General features: G+C 46.6%; 1 protein-coding gene across 5 annotated transcripts in view; it reads left to right on the forward strand.

The window, feature by feature from the left end:
- The window catches only part of LOC119973093 (chemokine-like protein TAFA-1), a 691,496-nt gene that overhangs the window by 581,405 nt on the left and 85,368 nt on the right, over positions 1–24,723 (forward strand). For all 5 annotated transcript variants that reach the window (XM_038810605.1, XM_038810604.1, XM_038810608.1 and 2 more), the window contains exon 4: positions 12,709–12,833. In XM_038810605.1, coding sequence (XP_038666533.1) covers positions 12,709–12,833 — 125 coding nt within the window. The remainder of the gene's footprint in view (positions 1–12,708; positions 12,834–24,723) is intronic.

A 24,723-nucleotide genomic window follows, 5' to 3' on the forward strand; every position in this document is an offset into this window, starting at 1 on the left:
AAAATATTTATATTAATCCCTTGTCCCTGAAGTTTTAGAATATCCTTTTATATTTTTCTTATCAAACAACTTTCTAATCCCATTTTAAATGTTCATGTGTCCCTTTGGGTCCTCTGTGTGAATGTACATATTTTAAATCCTCCCTTATTTTTTGAGTCATACACCTCAGTCAATCCCATCTTCTTACCAATTTATCCAACAGTAGAAAGGATCATTCTCATAATACTCAAATTCCCTATACCTCCCCCCTTAAGTTTACTCTGTTATAGTGGGAAAATATTTGACCAGAAACATAAGCTAGTATTATTTGAGTGAACCTTCACTAGGTTTTCTTTCTAAATCACTAATAATCTTCCTAAATACAGTGCTCAGAATTGCATACGATACGATATTCCAACTGGTACCATAAACAGTTCTTGACAAATTCAATATTGTTATTGTATCAATATTCTGTTTTATAAGAGTCAGATTCTCATTTCCCTTTTTCATGACCTTTTCTCTCTGTGCCCTCGTCTTTAAAGATCAATGCATCCGTATCCCGAGTTTTCTCAATTTATTCATCATGTTAAAAAATATACCATTCAGAATATTGCAGTCAAGAGAAACATGTTGCCAGGGCAGCACGGTGGCCTAGTGGTTAGCACAACTGCCTCACGGCGCTGAGGTCCCAGGTTCGATCCCGGCTCTGGGTCACTGTCCGTGTGGAGTTTGCACATTCTCCCCGTGTCTGCGTGGGTTTCGCCCCCACAACCCAAAAATGTGCAGGGTAGGTGGATTGGCCACGCTAAATTGCCCCTTAATTGGAAAAAATAATTGGGTAATCTAAATTTATTTAAAAAAAGAGAAACATGTTGCCAAAGCTTTCCATCTTTCATCAGGACAAACACAAGAATGCAACATTTCAAATAATCACAACAATTCTTACCGCGGGAGAAAAGGGCTGAAGATTGGTTGGCAAGTCAACTCTGATTGGCCAAAGCTTTGCCGTGGCAAAAGCAACCGGGAACTATAGGCTCCCCGTGCTTCTGAGTAATTCAAAAAAGGTGCAAAGCTTGAACAAATTTGTTTTGTTTACAGAGAATGAATCCCTGCATATGATTGTATGTTGCTTCTAGAAAGTGTTTTTGTCTTGCACTTATTCCTTTTCTCCTGTGATGTAAATCGTGTGATCATTTGAAATTTGGCATTCTTGTGTTTGTCCTGATGGCTGCAAGAGGAAAACGCTTCACACTTTAAAAACTGCAAAGTGGCTTTAACTAATGCTAGACTCGCACAAAACTGTGCCCATTACTACATGTGTAGCCAGAAAAATCATGTTTCACACTGGGCTGCTTGGAGCTGTCTGCATAAATGTATTTAATTACGCCTCACGATTCCCACACCCTCAAATCTGTCATATCAAATTTTTAGCCATCCATCAGCTTTTCAGATGTGACCAAGGTATTGAGGAGGCACAGGATAAATACTGAAGCCAAAGGAACTTTAAATAAAGGTTTAATTTTCACTTTAGCCGAACTTCGCTAGATACCAGGGTGAGTGAAAATATGTTTGAGGTCATAAGGAGCCAAAAAGTCATCAATGAGAATAATCTTATAAATCATGGCAGCTGAAATATCTCAGTAAGAAACAAAAAAAATGACACAAATTAATGTCAGCTACTTTTCTAACTATAAGGCTACATTTATGTTACAATCTGTAGTCTAAGGGGCAGAGCTCATGACCCAACCATCCTCAGCTACCTTATGAATGGCATTCCCTCTGATATGGAAACACTATGACCCATCTTGGACTGAGTCTCAAGAGAGGTTTTCTCCAACAAAGACTTATTTGACCTTGACCAGCACATGCATATTTCACTTCATCAGACATGTGTGTCTGACTATGACTAGGATCTGATCTACGTTCTGGCATGACTTATGTTTAAGTAACAATGTACATTCCCCAATCCAATTCATCAGTCCAATTTGATTCTTCTCAGCTTCCTTATTCTTGTGAATGCGTCTCTAATTCACTTGTCTCTCAGTCCGGAGGAAACAATCTCGAACACGTTCGTACTTCAGAATATTCTTTATTGCGATCGGGGCCGCTCTCTAGGTATTCCGGGGAACCACCTCGGAGAGTGCCAAAGTATTGCTCAAAACATCCTTTTTTTATATGTATTATTAGGGGGCTGTCCCTTACATTCACTTGAGCTCGCCCCCATTACAAAGCATAAATTTGTTATTGCCATAGTTCCAATACATGATTTTACAGACTTTGAGGTTATCTATTGGCACATGAGTATGTAGCAGTTTTAGCTCTTAGCTTAATTAGCAGGTGTTAGTTATAGTTGCAAGTGGCTCCCACATTTCATATCCTGTCATCCAGCCATGCTCCTTGTTTCTCAAGGCTATTCAGCTTATAGCCATGAGTCGGCTCACGAATTCAAATATCAACTCCCTTATCTCAACAAGTTCATTCTCCTTCAATGGCTTCAATAACAAGCTCCTCCACTTGTGATTTTCCACTAATGTATCCCATTCATTCTGGTTCTTTCTGGCTCTTAACCCTTGCTTCACATCCTCATTCTTAATGAACCTCTGAAGGTAAAATATGATCTATATGGACAAACCGAACCTTTCCTCAACGAAACAGATTGACTAAATAGGTGTGAGAACCATGGGCTGGATTCTCCAATTTTGAGGCTATGTCCCCATGCCAGTGTGGGAATGATGGAGTTTTACGATACAAAAAATGGCTTAAAGCTTCCACTGATCCTCCATTTGGCTGGGGGCTAGCATGCCGGCAGCATAGAGCACCCAGCTCTAGCTGCCGATACGGCCTGGAGAATTGTCTGCTCCGTGGACATGCATGCACACGGCGGCCACACCGTACTACATGGCGGCAGCTGCTCGCAGACCCGGCCCGCGAAATAGTCCCACCTTTGGCCGGCTCACGCGCTCCAGACCACCTCCCCCCCCCCCCACACACACTCACACAGTACACCCAGCCCCAGAAAATGCCTCCCCTGCCCGCGGATCGGCCCTCCCCCAATTGTGGCACCACTGGACTGAGTGCGCAGCCGCCATGCCGAATTCCTGACGGATGAGACCACATGCGACCGACGTCATCGGGAACTCGGCCGGTCGGGGGCGGAGCATTGAGGGGCGGACCCCAGGCAATGTCCTGAGGAGGTCGATACGTCGAGCGAGAGGGCGGAGCATCGCAAAACCGGCTCCGCCCCCGATTTGTTTGGGAACTGTGATTCTCCGGCCAATCGCCGAACACGATTTTGGCATCGGCGACCGGAGAATCCAGCCCTATATGTTTTCAGAATTCTTCCTGGTGGCCAATTCAACTACTTGTGATCAGATTCTTCACTCTAAACTTCTGGTTCAACTTCAGACTTCTTTCTTCTCACTTTACACCTATCATGACTCTCTGCCTGGATTGTTTCTCTATTTTCCTGACCATGCCACAAGTGGTTTCAGAAATCTAAGTCTTGTTCTGAGCTGTCTTCTAAGAAACAATTTAGTTAGTGTTCTGCTGGCAGTAGTGTGAAGTGTACTGTGCTAGGTAAACAGAAGGTTTGCCCATCTGTGAGCCAATTAAACTGATGTTTCTTCAGACTAACATTTTATGCAGATGAAGATGCTTAACAATTTGTATTGTGTGCTCTCCTGCTCCATTGGAAGCAGGAGTAGACAGTGTGTTTTACCCTATTCATTCTCATAAATTGTGAAAACTCTTCTGAACAAAGCTGAGGACTATGGAGAGACGCAGTTTCCTCTGGGAAATTGTAAGCAGAAAAGAAACTACGCAAAATATCTAGAGTTTTGCTGGCTGTTGTTTGATTCAGCGGAAACCCTTCAACTCAGTTTGAATGGTTATCCACCACAATGAATACATGTCACTCTTCAAGTTCTGTGGAATTAGAGTCATGTAGCCTCTATCACACTCTAGATGACCATTTCCATGGTTACAACGGTACTAATAGCAACTTCTTTTTTACAGCTTGACATGCTGTACACTGTTTCACTTTGTGAGTCTTTATCTACCCTGGTCACCAAAGATAACTCCTCACCAAACCCTTCATCAAATCCATCCCTAAGCATTGATCATGAAGATCACAAAGCAACTGCGATCTATACTTTTCAGTTATAGTTCTGGTCCCTCACATGACACAACCTTTATCAATTGAGAACTCGGGCTATATTCTCCGAACCCCCCCGAATCGTGCCGTGCCGGTTGCACCCCCCCCCCCCCCCCCCCCCACCCCCGGCGATTCACCAGCCCGCGATGGGCCGAAGTCCCGCTGCTGTAGTGCCGGTCCTGCCGGCGTGAATCAAAACACCTCCCTTACCGGCGGGACTGGCGGCGCGGGCGGGCTCCGGGGTCCATGGGTGGGGCGCAGGGTGATCTGGCCCCGGGGGTGTGCTCCCACGGTGCCCTGGCCCGCGATCGGGGCCCACCGATTCGTGGGCGGGCCTGTGCCGTGGGGGCGCTCTTTTCCTTCCGTGTTGACCATAGATTACGCGATGGCTGACGCGAAAGTGACCCCCTCCCCTGCGCATGCATGGGGATGACATCAGCAGCCGCTGATGCTCCGGCGCATGCGCGGACCTCCGCCAGCCGGCGAAGTCTCTTCAGCCCCGGCTGGCGTGGCGCCAAAGGCCTTCCACGCCAGCCGGCGGGACGGGAACCACTCCGGCGTGGGCCTAGCCCCTCAAGGTGAGGGCTTAGCCCCTAAAGGTGCGGTTCCGCACCTTTGGGGCGGCCCGACGCCGAAGTGGTTCACGCCACTCCATCCCCCCGCCCCGCCGGATAGGGGAGAATCCAGCCCCTCATTCTTGTGTTTCAAAAAATGGGCTGATTTTTAAAGTCACCTTCAGTGTTCACCACCCATTTGCAATCTAGTTGTATGCCTTTGGCAATATGGGGTCCCCATGAGTTGTTCTACCAGTGCCGTTGGTTGTGACTGGCAACTCATCGATATGCAAAAAGAAAACTAATCTTTCCTGCTGTGTTGTACTTCTGATGGTGATGGTAAACTAGACATCACATCAGCATTACAATGATCTTCCAATCATTTGTATTTAATGTTGAACTTTTAAGCAGACAAATTCAAAGCCTATGCCTGCATTGGGGCTACAGTTAAAATATACCCTGGAGACAAAGAATAAAGAAAATTACAACACAAGATCAGGCCCTTCGGCCCTCCAAGCCAGCACAGACCATGCTGCCCGCTGAACTATAACCCCCTGCCCTTCCAAGGACCATATCCCTCTATTCCCATCTTAGTCATATATTTGGACTTTGGATCATGAATAGCGAATAGCTGTTAATGACAAACGGTCAGTTTCAATTGAAATATATCATATATATTCCAAACATCAAAGGCACTGCTTAATGTTATATCTGAGCATAATTTTGCTCACTGTCACAGAGGATGTGGGAGACAAATGCAATCCATCCTTCCTCTCCACTATCCAATACATGAGGGATCACAGCACCTTGTTCATATGGAAAATATCATGGACAGAATTTTTATTTCTTCTGACCATCTGTGATGAATGATTTTTTTGAAAGGGGTGTGTGTATTATCTTAACCTCAGAGCGATTGTATCAATTTAGATAATGGCAACAGCAAGCTTTTTTTGTGTTGTTTAAAATAAAGGGTGGCACCAGGGTTGCTCCAGAGGACGGCCGACAAAGGGCACCCAGGTCACTGGCCAAGATATGCAGCAGGCTGCCTCCACTTCTGATGTGCCACCTGGGGTCTATGGTGTGGGGCGCGGGCATTGGAAGTGGACATGGGTCAGGGCCCCAGGGCAGTCAGAGGCCACCCTTGGGGTCGCCCTCAGAGGTTGCAGGGGACGGGGTCAGAGATCTGGGGGCACCATGAGATAGGGCCGACCTAGTGAGTGACCCATTACCGCATATAGCCCTGATACCCAACCCCGTCCCCCCCTCACCCCCCGGACACTGTCCCTACCCTGCCACCCCAGGGGTTCGAAGGGACCGTGAGATTGAATGGCCAGCCTGTATGCACGGATCACCTGAGCGGAACGAGGCCAGGAGTCAGACCTCATCAAACGATCTGGAGCATCAGAGCTCATCGTCGAGTGGGCTATCATCATCCTCCATCCCATGGACCAGACGCACTGACACTGCCAACCCAGGGCCAGCTCCCTCTAGTGAAGCAAGTGGGAAGCATGAGGTCTGTCATTCATCCTCCTCCTCCAGCATGTCATTCCTCTGCTGTATGATGTTGTGGAGGATGCAGTAGGGCACCACGATATGGGAGACCCTCCTCGGGTTATATTGGAGGGTCCCAACAGAGGGGTCCAGGCACCTGAACCGCATCTTCAGCACACCTATACACCGGTCAATTATGCTCCTGGTCACTGCACGGGTACCTTTATAGCAATTCTCCTCATTAGTCTCTGGCCTCCAGATAGGCGCCATCAGCCCCGACTGGTTGGATAACCCCTGTCACCCAGGAGCCAACTCCTCATTCGAGGGAACGCCTCGTAGGTGCTGGGAACCATCAAGTATCCCAGGATGAAGGTATCGTGCATTCTGCCTGGCTACCGGACATTATGTACAGCTGGTGGTCACACACCTGGAAAGTTTTGCCTCCTCAGCTCTAGCTTCAGGCTTTGAATGCTCACTACCTGCTCTGTTTATCTGAAGGGAGTTCAAGCTAAGATTTGAGAGAGAATTCCATCCCTTCTGCAGCGAGTTTCAAAAAGGTTCTGCTCAGCTCTGCAGTTCCAATCAAAACCAACTTAGAAAAACAGTCTAACAGAGAATGCCTACTGGCTTAGCTGAGGAAAGACACAGCCTTCAACTGGGGTCTCGCTTCAGGGAGAGAGAACTTAACGCCTTCTTCAGCTATCTCTCAAAAAGCAAAACAGAAACCAGAGAGCCACCCAGCTTATCCAGAAGCTTCTGAAGGGTTTCACCAATCGCAATTGACAGCAGGGGTTTGGCCCTAGCCAATCGGCTGTTGGCCAAGCCTGTCAAAATGAGTCATCACTGATGTCAGAGCACATCCTGCTACTGTTTTTTTAAATTAAAGGTGGAGGCCCCAGCAATGCCCAGGTGCAGAAATTATAACAGCCAAAAGAGCAGAAATTAAAAGGGAAACAAGAGTTCAACGAAATTTCACAAGAGGGTTCCTTACAATGAAAAAACAAACGTCAATTTAACTTGAGTGCTGTTAACCAGTTTCTTGCGAACCAGACCAGTTTTTAACTTTGCACAACAATGATAGGCAGTTTTGCACATTGCTCATTGTATGTGAACGGAAGTGACACTACCACTTATGGGAATTTTTTCTCCTCCATAGCTGAGCTGATATTGAATTAACTTTTCACAATACTGCAACTCAGAAATCACACCAACTGATGCATCAGTGTCAACCACAATGTCTACTGGAACTCTATACAATGCTACTTGGACCATGATGCCCTGCAAATGTCCATTGGACATCCTGACCGTCTGGATCTCAATTCACCCCTCATTGATCTGGTGCTGTTTGATGATCTTATGCCCTAATTGTCTTTTCCACCAGCCCGTGATCTCTCTGTTGACCTTCTTATGATGTGTCTTGGTGAGATTAGCCTTCTTTATGCAGCTGTAGCACTCTGCCTTCACAAATGGACAATTCAGCACTGAATGCTGGTCGAAGCACCAGGAGCAGGATTTTGTTGTCCCACTTTTGTTGCCAACTGCTGTCTGCTTACTTATCTACAGCTTATTTTCTTCAGCAGATGACTGCTGATTGTTAATTCTAGTATCTCTTGAGTTATACTCTGCCATGTACATGGACAATGCTGTTTGACAATTTATGTCAAAAGTTGACTTTGGCAATGTTATCAACTTCTTGTGAAGGCATTCACTTTTTAAACCACAAAATATCTGTCCCACAACACTTTCCTTTGAAATTCACCAAAATTATAATGGACAGTTTTCTCAAAGCCATGCTAAATGCTCCAATGTTACTTGCTCCAGAATGATAGTTTACTACAATTTCCAAAGGTTTGAAATTGCTGCTTTTGCCATCTCTAATTCCAACCCCATGACTGACTGAAACTCCTGCCTATACCATTAGACTAACCAATTGCCTCCCAATAACCGGCAAGGTTTCAAAGTGCTACTCAAACTTATTCAAAATGTTCAACAGCGGCATCTCCTACACTTCTGGTCCTGTGTCAATCAAAGTTATCAACGTTTTCCTTTCTTCCACTGCTTGGTTGACAGGAGATTATCAGGATTTTTATGATATTGACAACAGTCAAAACATTTTTTAACCACTCCACATCCTGATTGAAAGACTGTCATTAAATGTTGTACTCCCCCAGTTGCCCAACAAAAAGCTTTGATGATTTGTCCACCCACATGTACAGCAGTCTATTTTTCACAGAAAAACACTCACAAGTTCCTTGGTTCATTAGCTGGAGGCTTCATTGGCCAATTTTGTATGACAAGGAAATTTGCAATCCCACACTTCTCGCCAAACTGTGATATCTTCTCAGAACAAAAGCATTTCTTTCTACAACATGGAGTCTGGTACAAATGTGAACTAGTTTCACCTGGTTTGGTTTATATACATGCACACACAACTGGCCATTATAGGGTGCTATTACAGCTCCAAATACTAGAATTCCCAGTCATAATGGGAACATCATAACCACAAAATTGAAGTGGTTCAACGTCAAGGCACACCATTACCCGCTCAAGATAACAAAGGAATTGTGGCATTCACCCACAACCCGAGAAGATTGTTTTTTAATTTTTCAAATTAAACTTCTTATGTGGTAGCTTAACAAGTACCTTCCGAAAGTCCACATATACAATACCATACCTTTCAGAAGAACTAATTCTGCCAGGAGTGTTTGTACCTCTATGATCACAGCTAGGTTGCTTCATAGAGCACCTCCACACTGAGACAATCCCTCTTTTCTCCACTACAAATCAATCTCTCCCACCTTAGCCAGTAGCCAAGTTTTTAAAAATTCATTATGAGATGTGGGCATTGCTGGGTAGGCCATCATTTATTGCCCATTTCTAGTTGCCGTTCAGACGGTTGGTGGTGAGTTGTCTTCCTCATCCGCTGCAGTCATGAGATGTAGGTACACCCACTGTGCTGTTAGGGAGGAAGAATTTATCAATGTTAGAGAGCCTCCCAGTGGTCCTCGGGCCTCAGGAGCTTGCATGTCACCCTTAATTAGACAGCAAGCCTGCTTCCTAAGCATTAATGGGCTGACACTGCAAAGATTGAGGTGAATGTGTTAGGAACATGCATTGTGAGGTCAGGTCCCAGGCCAGAGCCCGTCAGGTTCCTGATCGCAGAATGTAAACCCCATGCTCTACCTCTAAATGTCGGATTCTGAAAACTAAGCCTACCTTCTATCATATGAAACTCTTACATAGAGGTATGCTTCAAACTGCAGTAAGCACACGACCATTGTGGTGATATGATTTGCATAGCTGTCTGCCATTGGTGCAGAACACCGGCTTACCATTGGCCCTGGTCGGTCGTGTGCCTCCCGACCGATTGGTTGAGACCAGTCATGTGACTGCTCTGCGATTGGTCGAGAGGCTGAGTTAACCACGCCTCCTTACCGAAGTATAAATAGTCGAAGCGCCCGGCGGTCGTCCATTTTATTGTAGACAACCGCAGGGCTAAGTTCTAGCTTATTAAAGCCTAACTTTTGTATAGCAACTCGTCTCTCGTGCAATTGATGGCTCATCAACCATGGTGTTGATACCAACTAATTTGACAGGTCATATGGCCTCTGAAATTCCCAAGTTCAGAATCTCGTTGACAAGCAGCCAAATTCAGCCTGATGAAAAGAGGAAGTGCAATGTCTCACTTTATTAAGCATGAATAAAGCTTCGAGCTAATAGGTAATCTAAGGGTCACATACTGCAGACACTGCGCAGTTTCACATTTATTTTCTCTGGGTGCAAAATTATTTAATGCTGCGTTGCCACTTAAAATTCCTCTGGCCAATCCACAAGCATCTTAACGAGACTTGTGAGAACCGCGTCCCCTTAATTGAAGGGATTGCTAAATTAATTACATTTGTGTCACAGAAAGGCTGAAAAAATGATCCTGTCTCATAATCTTTTCATAAGCCATATTTAACTGTCTCCCCACGACTGCCTGGAACTCTGGTTCTTTATTTACATTGTATTTCAGCATGGCAATTTTCTGTCGCGGGAAGTGGAGCAAGACAATAAAAAAAAAGCTATTACAGACTGCAATTGCTGAGCCAGGGAACTTCTGTTATAGAACAAACCAGGAATAAAATTACAATTTCTCTATTCTCATAGCTTATATAAACCATATGTTAGATACCAAAAGCATGTTTAAGCACATTTGTAAGGGGAAACACTGAACAGCACTCCCAGTTTTTGAACACCATAACTGAACAAACCAAAATAAATTATAACATTGTACTTGAAGCATTGTGTAAAAGCCAATTTTTCAGATATTTTTAAGACTAATAAATGTTTACTGCATATGGAAATTAACAGCAATATATTTGCATTATGAATATCCTTTGGGTGCCATTTTGTTAGCATCTCTCTCTTTAACAATGAATAATGGCTTATTCATATCCTCATGATAGATTTAAAAACACATTATTGATGGGCTATATTTTTCCACATTATTAGCTATGATGATACATTAAGTGTTCAGAAGTAAGGAGTATCTGAATAAATCTTAGTGTAAAAAGTAACTCGGAAATACAGCCTTTTTGTTTTGTCCTGTTTGCTTCAATTCTACACTATTAATAGGACAGACCTATTACATTTGGATCTAGTTCATTCTTGTTTCATGGAATTTGTAATGAACCATGCAGGGCTATTTTGGCCATTGCAGCAGCTGCTCCCGACTCTTAAGTGTCGTGGCTTTACACCACCATTCTGGTGGACTCCATTTCCCAATGACATTTGTAGAAAATGGGCAATTTCAATTTAATGAGGAGCTGCTGGCTGAAAATAATTTTGCTTCCTCTTTCGAGTTCTACTCCTTTCATGTGCCAGCATGATCGTGAAAGATATAATTTCCTATTCTCATTGCCGTTTGGAAACGGCTGGTGACATGGATACAGCCCTTCAGCTTTATTCCAGGCATGTTGCTGAAGCCAGCAGAACAGATACATTGCCATTTCCAAAGCAAGTCACTAATATGAACAGATGCAAGATCTATAATGGTCTTTGTATCCTGTTTTGAAAGGATGGAGAAAATAATGCCTTTTAAAGTAAACCTCTACTTCAGTCTGCTGTGGTTTATTCAAATAAGGTGTTGGTGTTGGCCAATGGCCCACAACCATCCTGCAATAATTAAGTTACAGCAGAAGCGTTTTCTAAAACAAAAATCCAATTGAAGCTCAATTTATTTGCTTTTTCAGATGCTGACCCACACAAACTATCAGAAGATTATTACAAATATTTTTGACATTCTTGCTTAAGTACAAGTAATTGCAATTTTTAATGGAAGTAAGATTACCTCTTGATTTTCGTCTGTTAACTGGAGAAAAACAAAGTAACTTGAATATTCTATCACAACAGGTACAGATTTGTAGGGGTGTGTGGAATTTACTAAGCAAAGTTTGGAGCAGTTTAAAAAGGCTAGTAATTTAAATCTGAAAACTAAGTCGAGGGTGGATGGAAATTATAAATCTAAATTTATAACACTTCTCTTCTATGTTGTACTATTACCCCAGCTGAAGGTGAGATATGTAACCTGGCAGCGCGTCATAGACGACTATTAATATTGCTTAAAATGCAATGAGCAATCATGGCCTATGTTAAACCCTGCATTCAGGACAGTACAATGGTGCAGTGGTTAGCACTGCTACCTCACGGCACCGAGGACCTGGGTTCAATCCCAGCTCACTGTCCGTGTGGAGTTTGCACATTCTCCCCGTGTCTGCGTGAGTCTCACCCCCACAAACCACAAATGTGCAGGGTATGTGGATTGGCCATGCTAAATTGCCCCTTAATTGGAAAAAAAAGTCTGCACTCCTCCACTATCTCTGCACCCCCCCTCCCCCCCGCCCAACATACCCCATCACCACACCCTGCCTTCCCCCCCTCACCCCATCCTGCGACCCCCTACAACCTTTCTTGCTTCTCTGGGCGAAAACAAACTGAAGTTGTGTATGAAACCATATATTATCATTCAATAACATTGTATGAATGCACCATATAAACATGTTTCCTGGGAAAGTGATGTCCTGCAATTCTACCGAATGCAAAACAAAGTTCTGTTGATCCACAACAAGAGAAAATAAGCTGAACTACTTTATATAGTGGATTTAAAGCATGGAAATGACTATGACTGTTGAAATTGATTACATGGTGGAAATTTGAAATTGTTTACATAGCGGATACTTAAGACCGTGCATATGTATGCATGATCACATTGTCGGACTCTGGTGGGACCAGATTAAAGTAAAATATATGCATTGAATATTTCTCTTCCCTAGCAACATGGCAGATGCACCTCTTAGTAAATGTGAAAATATCAAATCATTCTCAATGCTTTAAAAATCGGTGTTTACATTTTACACACTGTTAAGTTTAGTATTATGTTATCACAAAGACAGCTTAGAAAGAGTATAGAACAGAATATAATGAACTAAACATTTCCTTGAACAATGATTCATTAGCCATTTCTTTTATCTGTTCCATTACCTTCTAAAGCTTCCATTGTTATTGGAAAATGGTGGTGCGAGATGGAACCCTGTGTAGAGGGAGAGGAGTGCAAGACATTACCAGATAATTCAGGATGGATGTGTGCTTCTGGCAATAGAGTTAAGACCACAAAGGTAAGATTGTATTTAGATGTATTTAGATCACATGGAAATTGCTCTGGCATTTTAAAGACAAACTGAAAATCTTAAACAATTGAATAAAAAGATGAATAATTGAAGGTGCCTGCTGTTTTCCAATCCAGTCAGGTAATTTGGCTGTCATATCTTTTTTTAAAACATCTAATGTTGCGTAAAACTTCTGTCTCTCAAAGTCTCCACTTGTCAGCTTTTCACACTATAACCTTCTGCCAACATATCTGCTTTGTCAGCGCTTGGAGCTGTGGAAATATGCGGGGCACAGAACATTAACAGAAAATTGGTTGTTGTGGGTGAATAAAAATAATTCACTGATTAACATTGAGAACAGATAAGCAATGGATTCAATACATTCTAATATTAGAAAACAATTTTATTTTCTTGTACCCCACTGCTCCGAACGCAGTCATGTACACCTCGTATGAGATATACATATATATTATACAGAATTGGCCTTCTAATTAAGTAGGTAGGTTGACATCTATCTCCATTTCCGAGTTATGAAATAGTCTAATGAAATTTAGGTGGTTGCAAGAGGAATGCTCACAGGAAAAAAAGATTTTTAACACTTCATTTGCTGCATTTTCGGCAATTTAGATTTATGTTATGGTAAACAAGTGAAAAAAAAGTACTAGTTTTTTGACACTAGTATACCGAACAGGCTCCGCAATGTGGCGACCAAGGGACTTTCACAGTAACTTCACTGCAGTGTTGATGTCAGCCTACTTGTGACAATAATAAATATTATTGTTATGATTATGTCCCGCTCTCAGGTGGGCATGGCCGAGGTGCTGTGGAGCCTGTCCCTGTTGCAGCTGGGCATGGCTAAGACACTGCAGAGCATGCCCCGCAGGACCTCATCATAGTGGGCTAAACAGTTGGCTTGTAATGCAGAACAATGCCAGCAGCACTGGTTCAATTCCAGTACCGGCCTCCCCAGAGAAACCCACTCAGGCATGGGGAGAATGTTCCGACAGTGACCCAAGCTGGGAATCGAACTAGGGTCACTGTCCGCGTGGCGTTTGGACACTCTCCCCGTGTTTGCATAGGTTTCGCCCCCACAATCCAAAAATGTGCAGGGTAAGTAGCTTGGCCATGCTAAATTGCCCCTTAATTGGAAAAAATGAATTGTGTGCTCTAAATTTACAAAATAAAAACAGGTCTCCAAACCACTTGATCCCTGCCCGTTGCCACCCTGAAATCTTGCATCTATGATCACCGCAAATCGGTGCCCACACCGAGGCACCTTCCAACATCAAATGCTGCCACCACTGTCCCCACGCCCACAGGTCCGCCACTACCACTTTGGCCGGTGAGGCACCGTCAACAATGCCCCCAGACACATACGCCTGCAAGAGGCTCCCTCCAAATGCCCCCAGGCCGACCCCTCTCCAAATACCCATTTCCTTACCATAGCGATGTTTGCTGTCCAATAATAAGTCATTATGTTTGGCAAGGCCAGCCCGTGCCCCCGTTCCAACAGGACCTTTTTAACCCGTGGGGTTTACCCCACCCACACAAACCCCGAGATCAACAAATTAACTTTCCGAAAGAATGATTTTGGGACGAAGATCAGGATGTTCTGAAAAACAAATAAAAGCCTCGGGGGCACCATCATTTTCACTGTCTGCACCCGCCCCGCCAGCGCCAGTGACACAGCAGGCACATACCATCTCCTGCAATGCCCTCATCTGTTCCATCAACCACGCCAGATTCAATTTATGAAGTTGTTCCCATCCCCGCGCCACTTGGATACCCAAATATCTGATGCTCGTCCTCACCACCTTAACCAGCAGCTCTACCAACCTCCTCTCCTGCCCCCTGGCCTCGATGGGTAGACGTCACTCTTCCCCATGTTTAGCCTGTATCCGGAAAACCGGCCAAACTCCTCTAAAATCCCAATAATTCACCTGATACCTCCCAGTGATTCTGAAATATAAAGCAACAGGTCGTTCGCATATAGAGAGACCCTGTGCCATGCCCCCCTCCACGCACAACCCCGCTCCAATCCCTCGACACTCTAAGTGCCATTACCAATGGCTCTATTGCAAGGCAAAAACCAATGGGGAAAGTGGGAACTCCTGCCTTGTCCCACGGTGCAGCCCAAAGTACCCCAAGCTCACCCGGTTCATCTGTATGCTCATTACCGGTGCCCTATACAGCAGCCAACCCAGTCCACAAACCCCTGTCCCAACCTGAACTGTCCTGAAACTTCCCACAGATACTCTCACTCCACTCGATCAAACACCTTCTCCGTGTCTATAGCAACCGCCACCTCCACATCCTGATCCTCCGGTGGCATCATTATCTTGTTCAATAATCTCCTGACATTCGCCGACAGTTATCTCCCCTTTACAAACGCTGTCTGGTCTTCCCCTACCACCCCCGGCACATAGTCCTTAATCCACGAGGCCAAGATCTTTGCCAACAATTTGCCGTCCACATTTAACAACAAAATTAGCCGGGAGGACCCACATTGCTCCCTAATTTGATATTAGGATATTGACACCTGCGATAATGTAGAGGGGAGCTCCCCCTTATCCCTCACTTCATAATATGCTCTCGCCAGCAGGGGCCCCAGATCCCCAGCAAATGTCTTATAAAATTCTGCAGTGAACCCATCCAGGCCCGGGGCCTTCCCTGCCTGCTTCACCCCCTACCCCTCCACCAAGTCCTCCTCCACCCTGGGAAACTCCATCCCATCCAGAAATCGCCGCATTCCCTCCCCCTCGGCTGGTTCATAGAGCCTCCTATAAAACTCCTCAAAAGCCCTATTCACCCCATCGGGTCCAGCACCACCCTTCCCCTCCCGTCCTTTACACTTCCAGTCTCCTGAGTTGGTAGGCCAGCATTCTGCTCACCTTCTCCCCGTGCTCATACACTGCCCCTCTGCCCCTCCACAACTACTCTACTGCCTTCCCCTACCAACATGAAGCCTCCCCATCTGAAGCCTCTCCTTCAACAATCCCACCTCCGCGGCCTACGAATACCTCCTGGTGCGAGTCCAGGTCTGGGATCTTCCCCAGTGCACGCCCATAGGCATTCACCAAGACCACTGGCATCCCCTTCAGCTTCCCACTCACCATCACAAAACTTCCCTCCTGAATCTGGCACAATCTTCCCCACCTCAAAAGCCACCCGCTTGTTTACCAGCACTGCCAGCCCCCCCCCCCCCCCCCCCCCCCACCTCAAAGCCACCCGCTTGTTTACCAGCACTGCCAGCCCCCCCCCCCCCCCGCCGCGTCTACATATCTAATCCTGAATGAAAGACTTGTCCTACCTTTCCTTTCCTTAGCCTAGTCGGGTCCCCTATCCTCAAGTGTGTTTTTTGCAAAAATGCCACATCCCCCTTAAAGTTTGACTGGCCTGTTCAGTGCCCCCCCCCCCCCCCCCCCCCCCCCCCCCCCCACCACCTCTCCCCGGGCCGATCAACCATATCACTTCTTGGACCAACCCCCGGCTTGTGTCACGCAACCCTCCAGGCCCCCCCCTTGGGTGTCCACCGTCACCACGTCCTTTCTTGCTGCGGCACAGCAACCACACCTTTGTCAGCAGCACCCCCCTCGCTCACCCCCCTCACTTCCCCTCACCTCCCCAAAGCAAAACAACAATCACATCCCCCTCTGCTACACTAACCACCTGGTTACCCCCCACAGCACTTCCGTTAACTAGCACGCCCAGCTAGCCCTGGCAGTCGACCCATGGCGCCAAACCGCCTACCCCCACTTATACGCCACCCCCCCCACGCTCGCACACTTCCATATCGAAAACAGCAATGAAATAGGAAAAAGGTGCGCTCACCCTCCATGTTTCCCAAATAACCGCCACAGATCCCAACAGGGCCTCTCCAAAAAAGAGAGGTTTTCCCATAATCAACAAAGAAAAGGCATCAAAAATGAAAAAGGCAGAAAAAAACCCAACATCCCCTCACACCTCCTCCACAGTTCAATGTCCACCTTCTCCTGCCAGTTCATCAAAAAATCTATCGCCTCCTCTGTGTCTCAAAATAACGTTCTCGGCCATTGTGAGTCACCCAGAGGTGGGCAGGGTACAGCATCTCAAACTTCACCCCCTTCTTAAAGAGGGCAGCCTTCATTCAATTAACCTTGGCTCTCCTCTTCGCCAGTTCCGCGCCCAACTCCTGGTACGCCCGCACCTCATTACCTTCCCAGGAGCACCACCTCATCTGTCTTTTCCATTGCATTGTCTTCTCCTTGTCGAGGAATTGGTGGAGCTAAACCAATATTGCCGTCAGCGGCCCGTTCGCCTGTGGTTTCCTCATCAGCGCACTACGCACCCGGTCGACCTCCAGGGGCAGGTCAAAGGCCCCCTCTCCCATCAGCGTCTGCAACATCTTGCCTACATATGAGCCAGCATCTCCTTCCTCGATGCCCCTCGTGCTCCTCCACTATCTCCTCCACCTTTTGAATAGCCTGGCCCTCAGACTCCAGCTACTGTTCCATCTGATCAATTCCAGCTGTTAGTGGTTCCACTGCCTTGACTAGGTCTTGTGGGCTTCCCTCTTCTGCCAGGTGAACTTCTCATTTAAGAAGTCCACCAGCTGCTCTGTTGGCATCGAGGCTGGTATGGCTGGCCCTTTACCCTCTTCCATCTTCACGTGTAGAGCACAAAGAATTTCTTACTCCAACAGCTCTCTTCTTCTCAACCCACTTCTTGTCCGTGAATCCATCCACCAGCACCACCAGCGAAGTTAACTTCTCTCGACCACCTCTACCCCTTTTTCCACCAAAACATCCATTCGGTAAACGGGGAAAAGGGACCAAAAAAACTGCCTCGAGCGGGAGCTGCCAAATGTGTGACCACCCACTCCATGGCCGTCACCGGAAGTCCGGTCCAGTTCAGATTTTGATCAATGCTGACTCTCAGGATATTGACGATGGGGGCTTCAGCAATGGCAATAGCGCTGAATGCCAAGGGGAGATAGTTAGATTTACTCTTAGAACAATGAACAAAGAAATTTACAGCACAGGATCCAGCAGAGGGCAGCAGAGCAGAGCTTCTGATTGGCTGTTCCGGGGAGATTTGCATACGTGCAGTGCGGTCAGCGTAAGTTGAAGGTGGTTTGTGAAGGGGCTGTTCTCGAGTGACAGCTTTACCCGAAACACTACTTACGTAATGTCTCCCACCCATCCTCCTCCTCTAACCAAAATAAAAAGTTCTGTCCGTTGGATTGCTAAACTAACAAGTTTTTTATTTTTATTTTTCAGTAGTTGGGAAGTTAGTTCAGTGGGAATGGAGGCTAGGGCAGTTGAATGTTCCTCCTGCAGAATGTGGGAGGAAAGGGTCACCTCTAGTGTCCCTTCTGACTACATCTGCAGGAAGTGCACCCAACTCCAGCTCCTCGAGAGCCGCGTTAGGGACCTGGAGCTGGAGCTGGATGAACTTCGGATCATTCGGGAGGCGGAGGAGGTTATTGAGAGGAGTTATAGGGAGGTAGTCACACCTCAGGTAAAAGAAGAAGGTAGATGGGTTACCGTCGGGAGGGAGAGGGAACCAGCAGGCAGTACAGGGATCCCCTGTGGTCGTTCCCCTCTATAACAAGTATACCGTTTTGGATACTGTTGCGGGGGACGACTTACCAGGGGTAAGTAATAGGGCACAGGTTAGAGGAACAGACAGGAGGTTCTGTGGGAACGAAAGAGACTCACGGTTGGTGTGTTGCTTCCCAGGTGCCAGGGTTGTGATGTCTCTGATCGTGTTTTTGGGATCCTTAAGGGGGAGGGGAGCAGCCCCAAGTTGTGGTCCACATAGGTACCAACGACATAGGTAGGAAGAGAGATGGGGATTTGAGACAGAAATTCAGGGAGCTAGGGTGGAAGCTGAGAGCTAGAACAAACAGAGTTGTTATCTCTGGGTTGTTACCCGTGCCACGTGCTAGCGAAGTGAGAAATAAGGAGAGAGAGGAGTTGAACACGTGGCTACAGGGATGGTGCAGGAGGGAGGGTTTTGGTTTCCTGGATAATTGGGGCTCATACTGGGGTAGGTGGGACCTCTACAAACAGGATGGTCTTCACCTGAACCAGAGGGGTACCAATATCCTGGGGGGGAGATTTGCTAGTGCTCTTTGGGGGGGTTTAAACTAATTCAGCAGGGGGATGGGAACCTAAATTGTACTCCCAGTGTACAGGATGTTGAGAGTAGTGAGGTCAGGGATAGGGTTAAAAGTTCGAAAGAGGGCACCGGCAAGCAGGACGCTGGTTTGAAGTGTGTCTACTTCAACGCCAGGAGCATCCGGAATAAGGTGGGTGAGCTTGCAGCATGGGTTGGTACCTGGGATCTCGATGTTGTGGCGATTTCGGAGACATGGGTACAGCAGGGACAGGAATGGTTGTTGCAGGTTCCAGGATTTAGATGTTTCTGTAAGAACAGAGAAGATGGTAAAAGAGGGGGGGGTGTGGCATTGTTAATCAAGGAAAGTATTACGGTGGTAGAAAGGACGCTTGAGGACTCGTCTACTGAGGCAGTATGGGCCAAGGTTAGGAACAGTAGAGGAGAGGTCACCCTGTTGGGAGTTGTCTATAGACCTCCGAATAGTTCCAGAGATGTAGAGGAAAGGATTGCAAAGATGATTCTTGACAGGAGCGAGAGTAACAGGGTAGTTGTTATGGGGGACTTTAACTTACCAAATATTGACTGGAAATACTATAGTTTGAGTACTATAGATGGGTCAGTTTTTGTGCAGTGTGTGCAGGAGGATTTTCTGACACAGTATGTAGACAGGCCAACAAGGGGCGAGGCCACATTGGATTTGGTACTGGGTAATGAACCCGGCCAGGTGTTAGATTTAGATGTAGGTGAGCACTTTGGTGATAGTGATCACAACTCGGTTATGTTTACTTTAGCAATGGGCAGGGATAGGTATATACCGCAAGGCAAGAATTATAGCTGGGGGAAAGGCAATTATGATGCTATTCGGCAAGATTTAGGATGTATAGGATGGGGAAGGAAACTGCAGGGGATGGGTACATTCGAAATGTGGAGCTTTTTCAAGGAACAGCTACTGCGTGTCCTTGATAAGTATGTACCTGTCAGGCAGGGAGGAAGTTGTCGAGCAAGGGAACCGTGGTTTACTAAGGAAGTTGAAGCACTTGTCAAGAGGAAGAAGAAGGCTTATGTTAGGATGAGACATGAAGGCTCAGTTAGGGCACTTGAGAGTTACAAGTTAGCCAGGAAGGACCTAAAGGGAGAGTTAAGAAGAGCGAGGAGAGGACACGAAAAGTCGTTGGCGGATAGGATCAAGGAAAACCCTAAGGCTTTCTATAGGTATATCAGGAACAAAAGAATGACTAGAGTAAGATTAGGGCCAATCAAGGATAGTAGTGGAAAGTTGTGTGTGGAATCAGAGGAGATAGGGGAAGCGTTAAATGGATATTTTTTGTCAGTGTTTACACTGGAGAAAGACAATGTTGTCAAGGAGAACACTCAGGTTCAGTCGACCAGGCTAGATGGAATTGAGGTTCAAAAGGAGGAGGTGTTAGCAATTTTGGAAAATGTCAAAATAGATAAGTCCCCTGGGCCAGATGGGATTTATCCTAGGATTCTCTGGGAAGCCAGGGAGGAGATTGCAGAGCCTTTGTCCTTGATCTTTATGTCGTCTTTGTCGACAGGAATAGTGCCGGAAGACTGGAGGATAGCAAATGTTGTCCCCTTGTTCAAGAAGGGGAGTAGAGACAACCCTGGTAATTATAGACCTGTGAGCCTTACTTCGGTTGTGGGTAAAATGTTGGAAAAGGTTATAAGAGATAGGATTTATAATCATCTTGAAAAGAACAAGTTGATTAGCGATACTCAACACGGTTTTGTGAAGGGTAGGTCATGCCTCACAAACCTTATTGAGTTTTTTGAGAAGGTGACCAAACAGGTGGATCAGGGTAAAGCTGTTGATGTGGTGTATATGGATTTCAGTAAGGCGTTTAATAAGGTTCCCGACGGTAGGCTATTGCAGAAAATAAGGAAGTATGGAATTGAAGGTGATTTAGCGGTTTGGATCAGTAATTGGCTAGCTGAAAGAAGACAGAGGGTGATGGTTGATGGCAAATGTTCATCCTGGAGTTCAGTTACTAGTGGTGTACCGCAAGAATCTGTTTTGGGGCCACTGCTGTTTGTCATTTTTATAAATGACCTGGAAGAGGGTGTAGAAGGATGGGTTAGTAAATTTGCAGATGACACGAAGGTCGGTGGAGTTGTGGATAGTGCTGAAGGATGTTATAGGATACAGAGGGACATAGATAAGCTGCAGAGCTGGGCTGAGAGGTGGCAGATGGAGTTTAATGCGGAAAAGTGTGAGGTGGTTCACTTTGGAAGGAGTAACAGGAATGCAGAGTACTGGGCTAATGGCAAGATTCTTGGTAGTGTAGATGAACAGAGAGATCTCGGCATCCAGGTACATAAATCCCTGAAAGTTGCCACCCAGGTTAATAGGGCTGTTAAGAAGGCATATGGTGTGCTAGCCTTTATAAGCAGGGGGATTGAGTTTCGGAACCACAAAGTCATGCTGCAGCTGTACATAACTCTGGTGCGGCCGCACCTGGAGTACTGCGTGCAGTTCTGGTCACCACATTATAGGAAGGATGTGGAAGCTTTGGAAAGGGTTCAGAGGAGATTTACTAGGATGTTGCTTGGTATGGAGGGAAGGTCTTACGAGGAAAGGCTCAGGGAATTGAGGTTGTTTTCGTTAGCGAGGAGAAGGCTGAGAGGTGACTTAATAGAGACATATAAGATAGTCAGAGGGTTAGATAGGGTGGACAGTGAGAGTCTTTTTCCTCGGGTGGTGATGACCAACACGAGGGGACATAGCTTTAAATTGAGGGGTGATAGATATAGGACAGATGTCAGAGGCAGTTTCTTTACTCAGAGAGTAGTAGGGGTGTGGAACGCCCTGCCTGCAACAGTAGTAGACTGGCCAACTTTAAGGGCATTTAAGTGGTCACTGGATAGACATATGGATGAAAATGGAATAGTGTAGGTCAGATCGGCTTCAGATGGTTTCACAGGTCAGTGCAACATCGAGGGCCGAAGGGCCCGTACTGCGCTGTAGTGTTCTATGTCCTATGTTCTAGGAAGAGGCCCTTCGGGCCTCTAAGCCTGTACCGACCATACTGCCCCTCTGAACTGAAACCCCCGACCCTTCCGGTGACCATATCCCTCTATTCCTAACCTATTCATGTATTTGTCAAGACATCCCTTAAAAAGTCTCTATTGTATCTGCTTCTACCACCTCCGCTGTCAGCGAGTTCCAGGCTCCCACCACCCTCTGTGTTAAAAACTTGCCTCGTACATCTCCTTTAAACGTTGCCCCTCGCACCTTAAACCTATGCCCCCTAGTAATTGACTCTTCCACCCTGGGAAAAAGCTTCTGACTATCCACTCTGCCCATGCCCCTCATAATGTTGTAGACCTCGATCAGGTCGCTCTCAACCTCCATCGTTCCAAGTTTCTTCAACATCTCCTTATAACTAATGCCCTCCTAACAGGCAACATCCTAGTAAACATTTTCTGTACCCTCTCCAAAACCTCCACATCCTTTTGGTAGTGTGGCGACTAGGATTGAACACTAGGGGCGGAATTCTCCGCTCCCGCGAAATATCGGGAAGGCCGACGTGAACTCGGCTGAGTTTCACGACGGCCTTGGAGGCCTCTCCTCTCATCTTATTCACCCCCACCCGGGGGGCTAGGAGCGGCGCTCCGTAACTCTCGGCCACCGGGCCTTGACGCTTGCATCAAGGCGGCACGCCAAGAATGACGCAACGGCAGCGCTTAAGTGACGTAAGCCGCGCATGCGCAGGTTGGCCGGATCCAACCCGCGCATGCGCGGCTGATGTCACAATGGCTACCGGCTCAAACCCGCGCATGCGCGGTTGCCATCTTTCCCTCCGCTGCCCCGCAAGACGTGACGGCTTGATCTTGCGGGGCGGAGGGGAAAGAGTGCATCGCTTTGAGATGCTGGCCCGACGATCGGTGGGCACCGATCACAGGCAGTCGCCTCCCGAGCACGGCCGTGGTGCTCAATCCCCTCTCTGCCCCCACAAACTTCAAACGAGCATTTGGCGGCCATGTTCACAATGGCAGCGACCAGGTGTGGCCGCTCGGCCCATCCAGTCCGGAGAATCGCCGGTCGCCGTGAAAAACGGCAAGCGCCGATTCTTCCGAGCGGGATGGTGGGAGAATCACGGGGGGGCGCCAGGGGGGGCGTGTCGTGAGTTGCCCGGCCCGCCCGCGATTCTCCCACCCGGCGTGGGGAGCGGAGAATCGCGCCCTCGATTCCAGTATGCCCTAACTAAGGTTCTATGCAGCTTCAACATCCCTTGCTAGTTTTTAAAGTCAATGCCCCAGCCAATGAAGACAAGCATGTCGTATGTCTTCTTGACTACCTTCTCCACCTGCATTGCCACTTTCAGTGACCTGTGTACCTATACACCCAGATCCCTCTGCCTATCAATACTCTTAAGGGCTCTGCCATTTGCTGTATATTTACCATCTGAATTAGACCTTCTAAAATGCATTACCTCATATTTGTCCGGATTAAACTCCACCTTCCATCGCTCCACCCAGGTTTCCAACCGATCAATATCCTGCTCTATCCTCTGATGGTCCTCATCGCTATCCACAATTCCACCAACCTTTGTGTCATCCGTAAACTTACTAATCAAACCAGTTACATTTTCCTGGAAATCTTTTGGGCTGGATTCTCCGCAGCCATGTGTCGAAATTGCGGCTGGTGCAGGGCGGAGAATCCACTTTCACGGCATAATCGGGCCTGGCGCCGGTCCGGCGATTCTCCAGGCCCGGAAATTGCCATGACCCCAAAAATTGGCATTTTGGGAGAATCCAGCCCTTTATATATATTACAAACAGCAAGGGTCCCATCACTGGTCCCTGAGGAACGTTACTAGTCACAGCTTTCCATTCAGAAATGTACCCTTCTGCTGCTATCCTCTGTCTTCTGTGATGGAGCCAGTTCTGTATCCATCTTGCCAGCTGACCTCTGATCCTGTGCGACTTCATCTTCTGTACCAGTCTGCCATGAAGGGCCTTGTCAAAGGCCTTACTGAAGTCCATGTAGACAACATCCACTGCCCTACCCTCATCAATCACCTTCGTCACTTCCTTGAAAAACTCAATCAGGTTAATAAGACACAACCTCTCCTTTACAAAACCTTTCACTAATACATCCACTTATTTCCAAGTGGGAATAAATTCTGTCTCGAAGAATCCGCTCCAATAATTTCCCTACCACTGATGTAAAGCTTACCGGCCTGTAAATCCCTGGGGACGAGTCTATCTTAATGTTTTTTCAAGACCCTCAATGCCACATCCTTTTTGATCTCAACATGACCCAAACTATACGCCCTTCCCCAGAATCATCATCCACCAAGTCTTTCACTTTGGTGAATACTGTTGCAAAATACTGATTTAATACCTCGCCCAATTCCTCTGGATCCACGGATAGATTCCCTCCCCTGTCCTTGAGTGAGCCAACCCTCTACCTGGCTACCCTCCTGCTCTTTCTATATGTATAAAAATCCATGGGATTTTCCTTAATCTGACTGACCAATGACTTTTCGTGACCCTTATAGCCCTCCTGACTCCTTGCTTAAGGTTCTTCCTACTTTCCTTGAATTCCACACTTGCTTTGTGTGTTCCCAGCCTCCTGGCGTTGACAAATGCTTCCTTTTTCTTTTTGACGAGCGGATGTTGGAGATGGTCGTTTCCTGGAACTAGTGTAATGCACATGTTATTTGCCACTTTTCAGCCCAAGCCTGAATGTTTTCCAAGTCTTATTGCATATGGACATGGGCTGCTTCAGTATTTGAGGAGTCACGAATGGCATTGGACATTACCAGCGAAC

This window comes from Scyliorhinus canicula, chromosome 11, assembly GCF_902713615.1.
Source record: "Scyliorhinus canicula chromosome 11, sScyCan1.1, whole genome shotgun sequence".
NCBI lineage: Eukaryota > Metazoa > Chordata > Chondrichthyes > Carcharhiniformes > Scyliorhinidae > Scyliorhinus > Scyliorhinus canicula.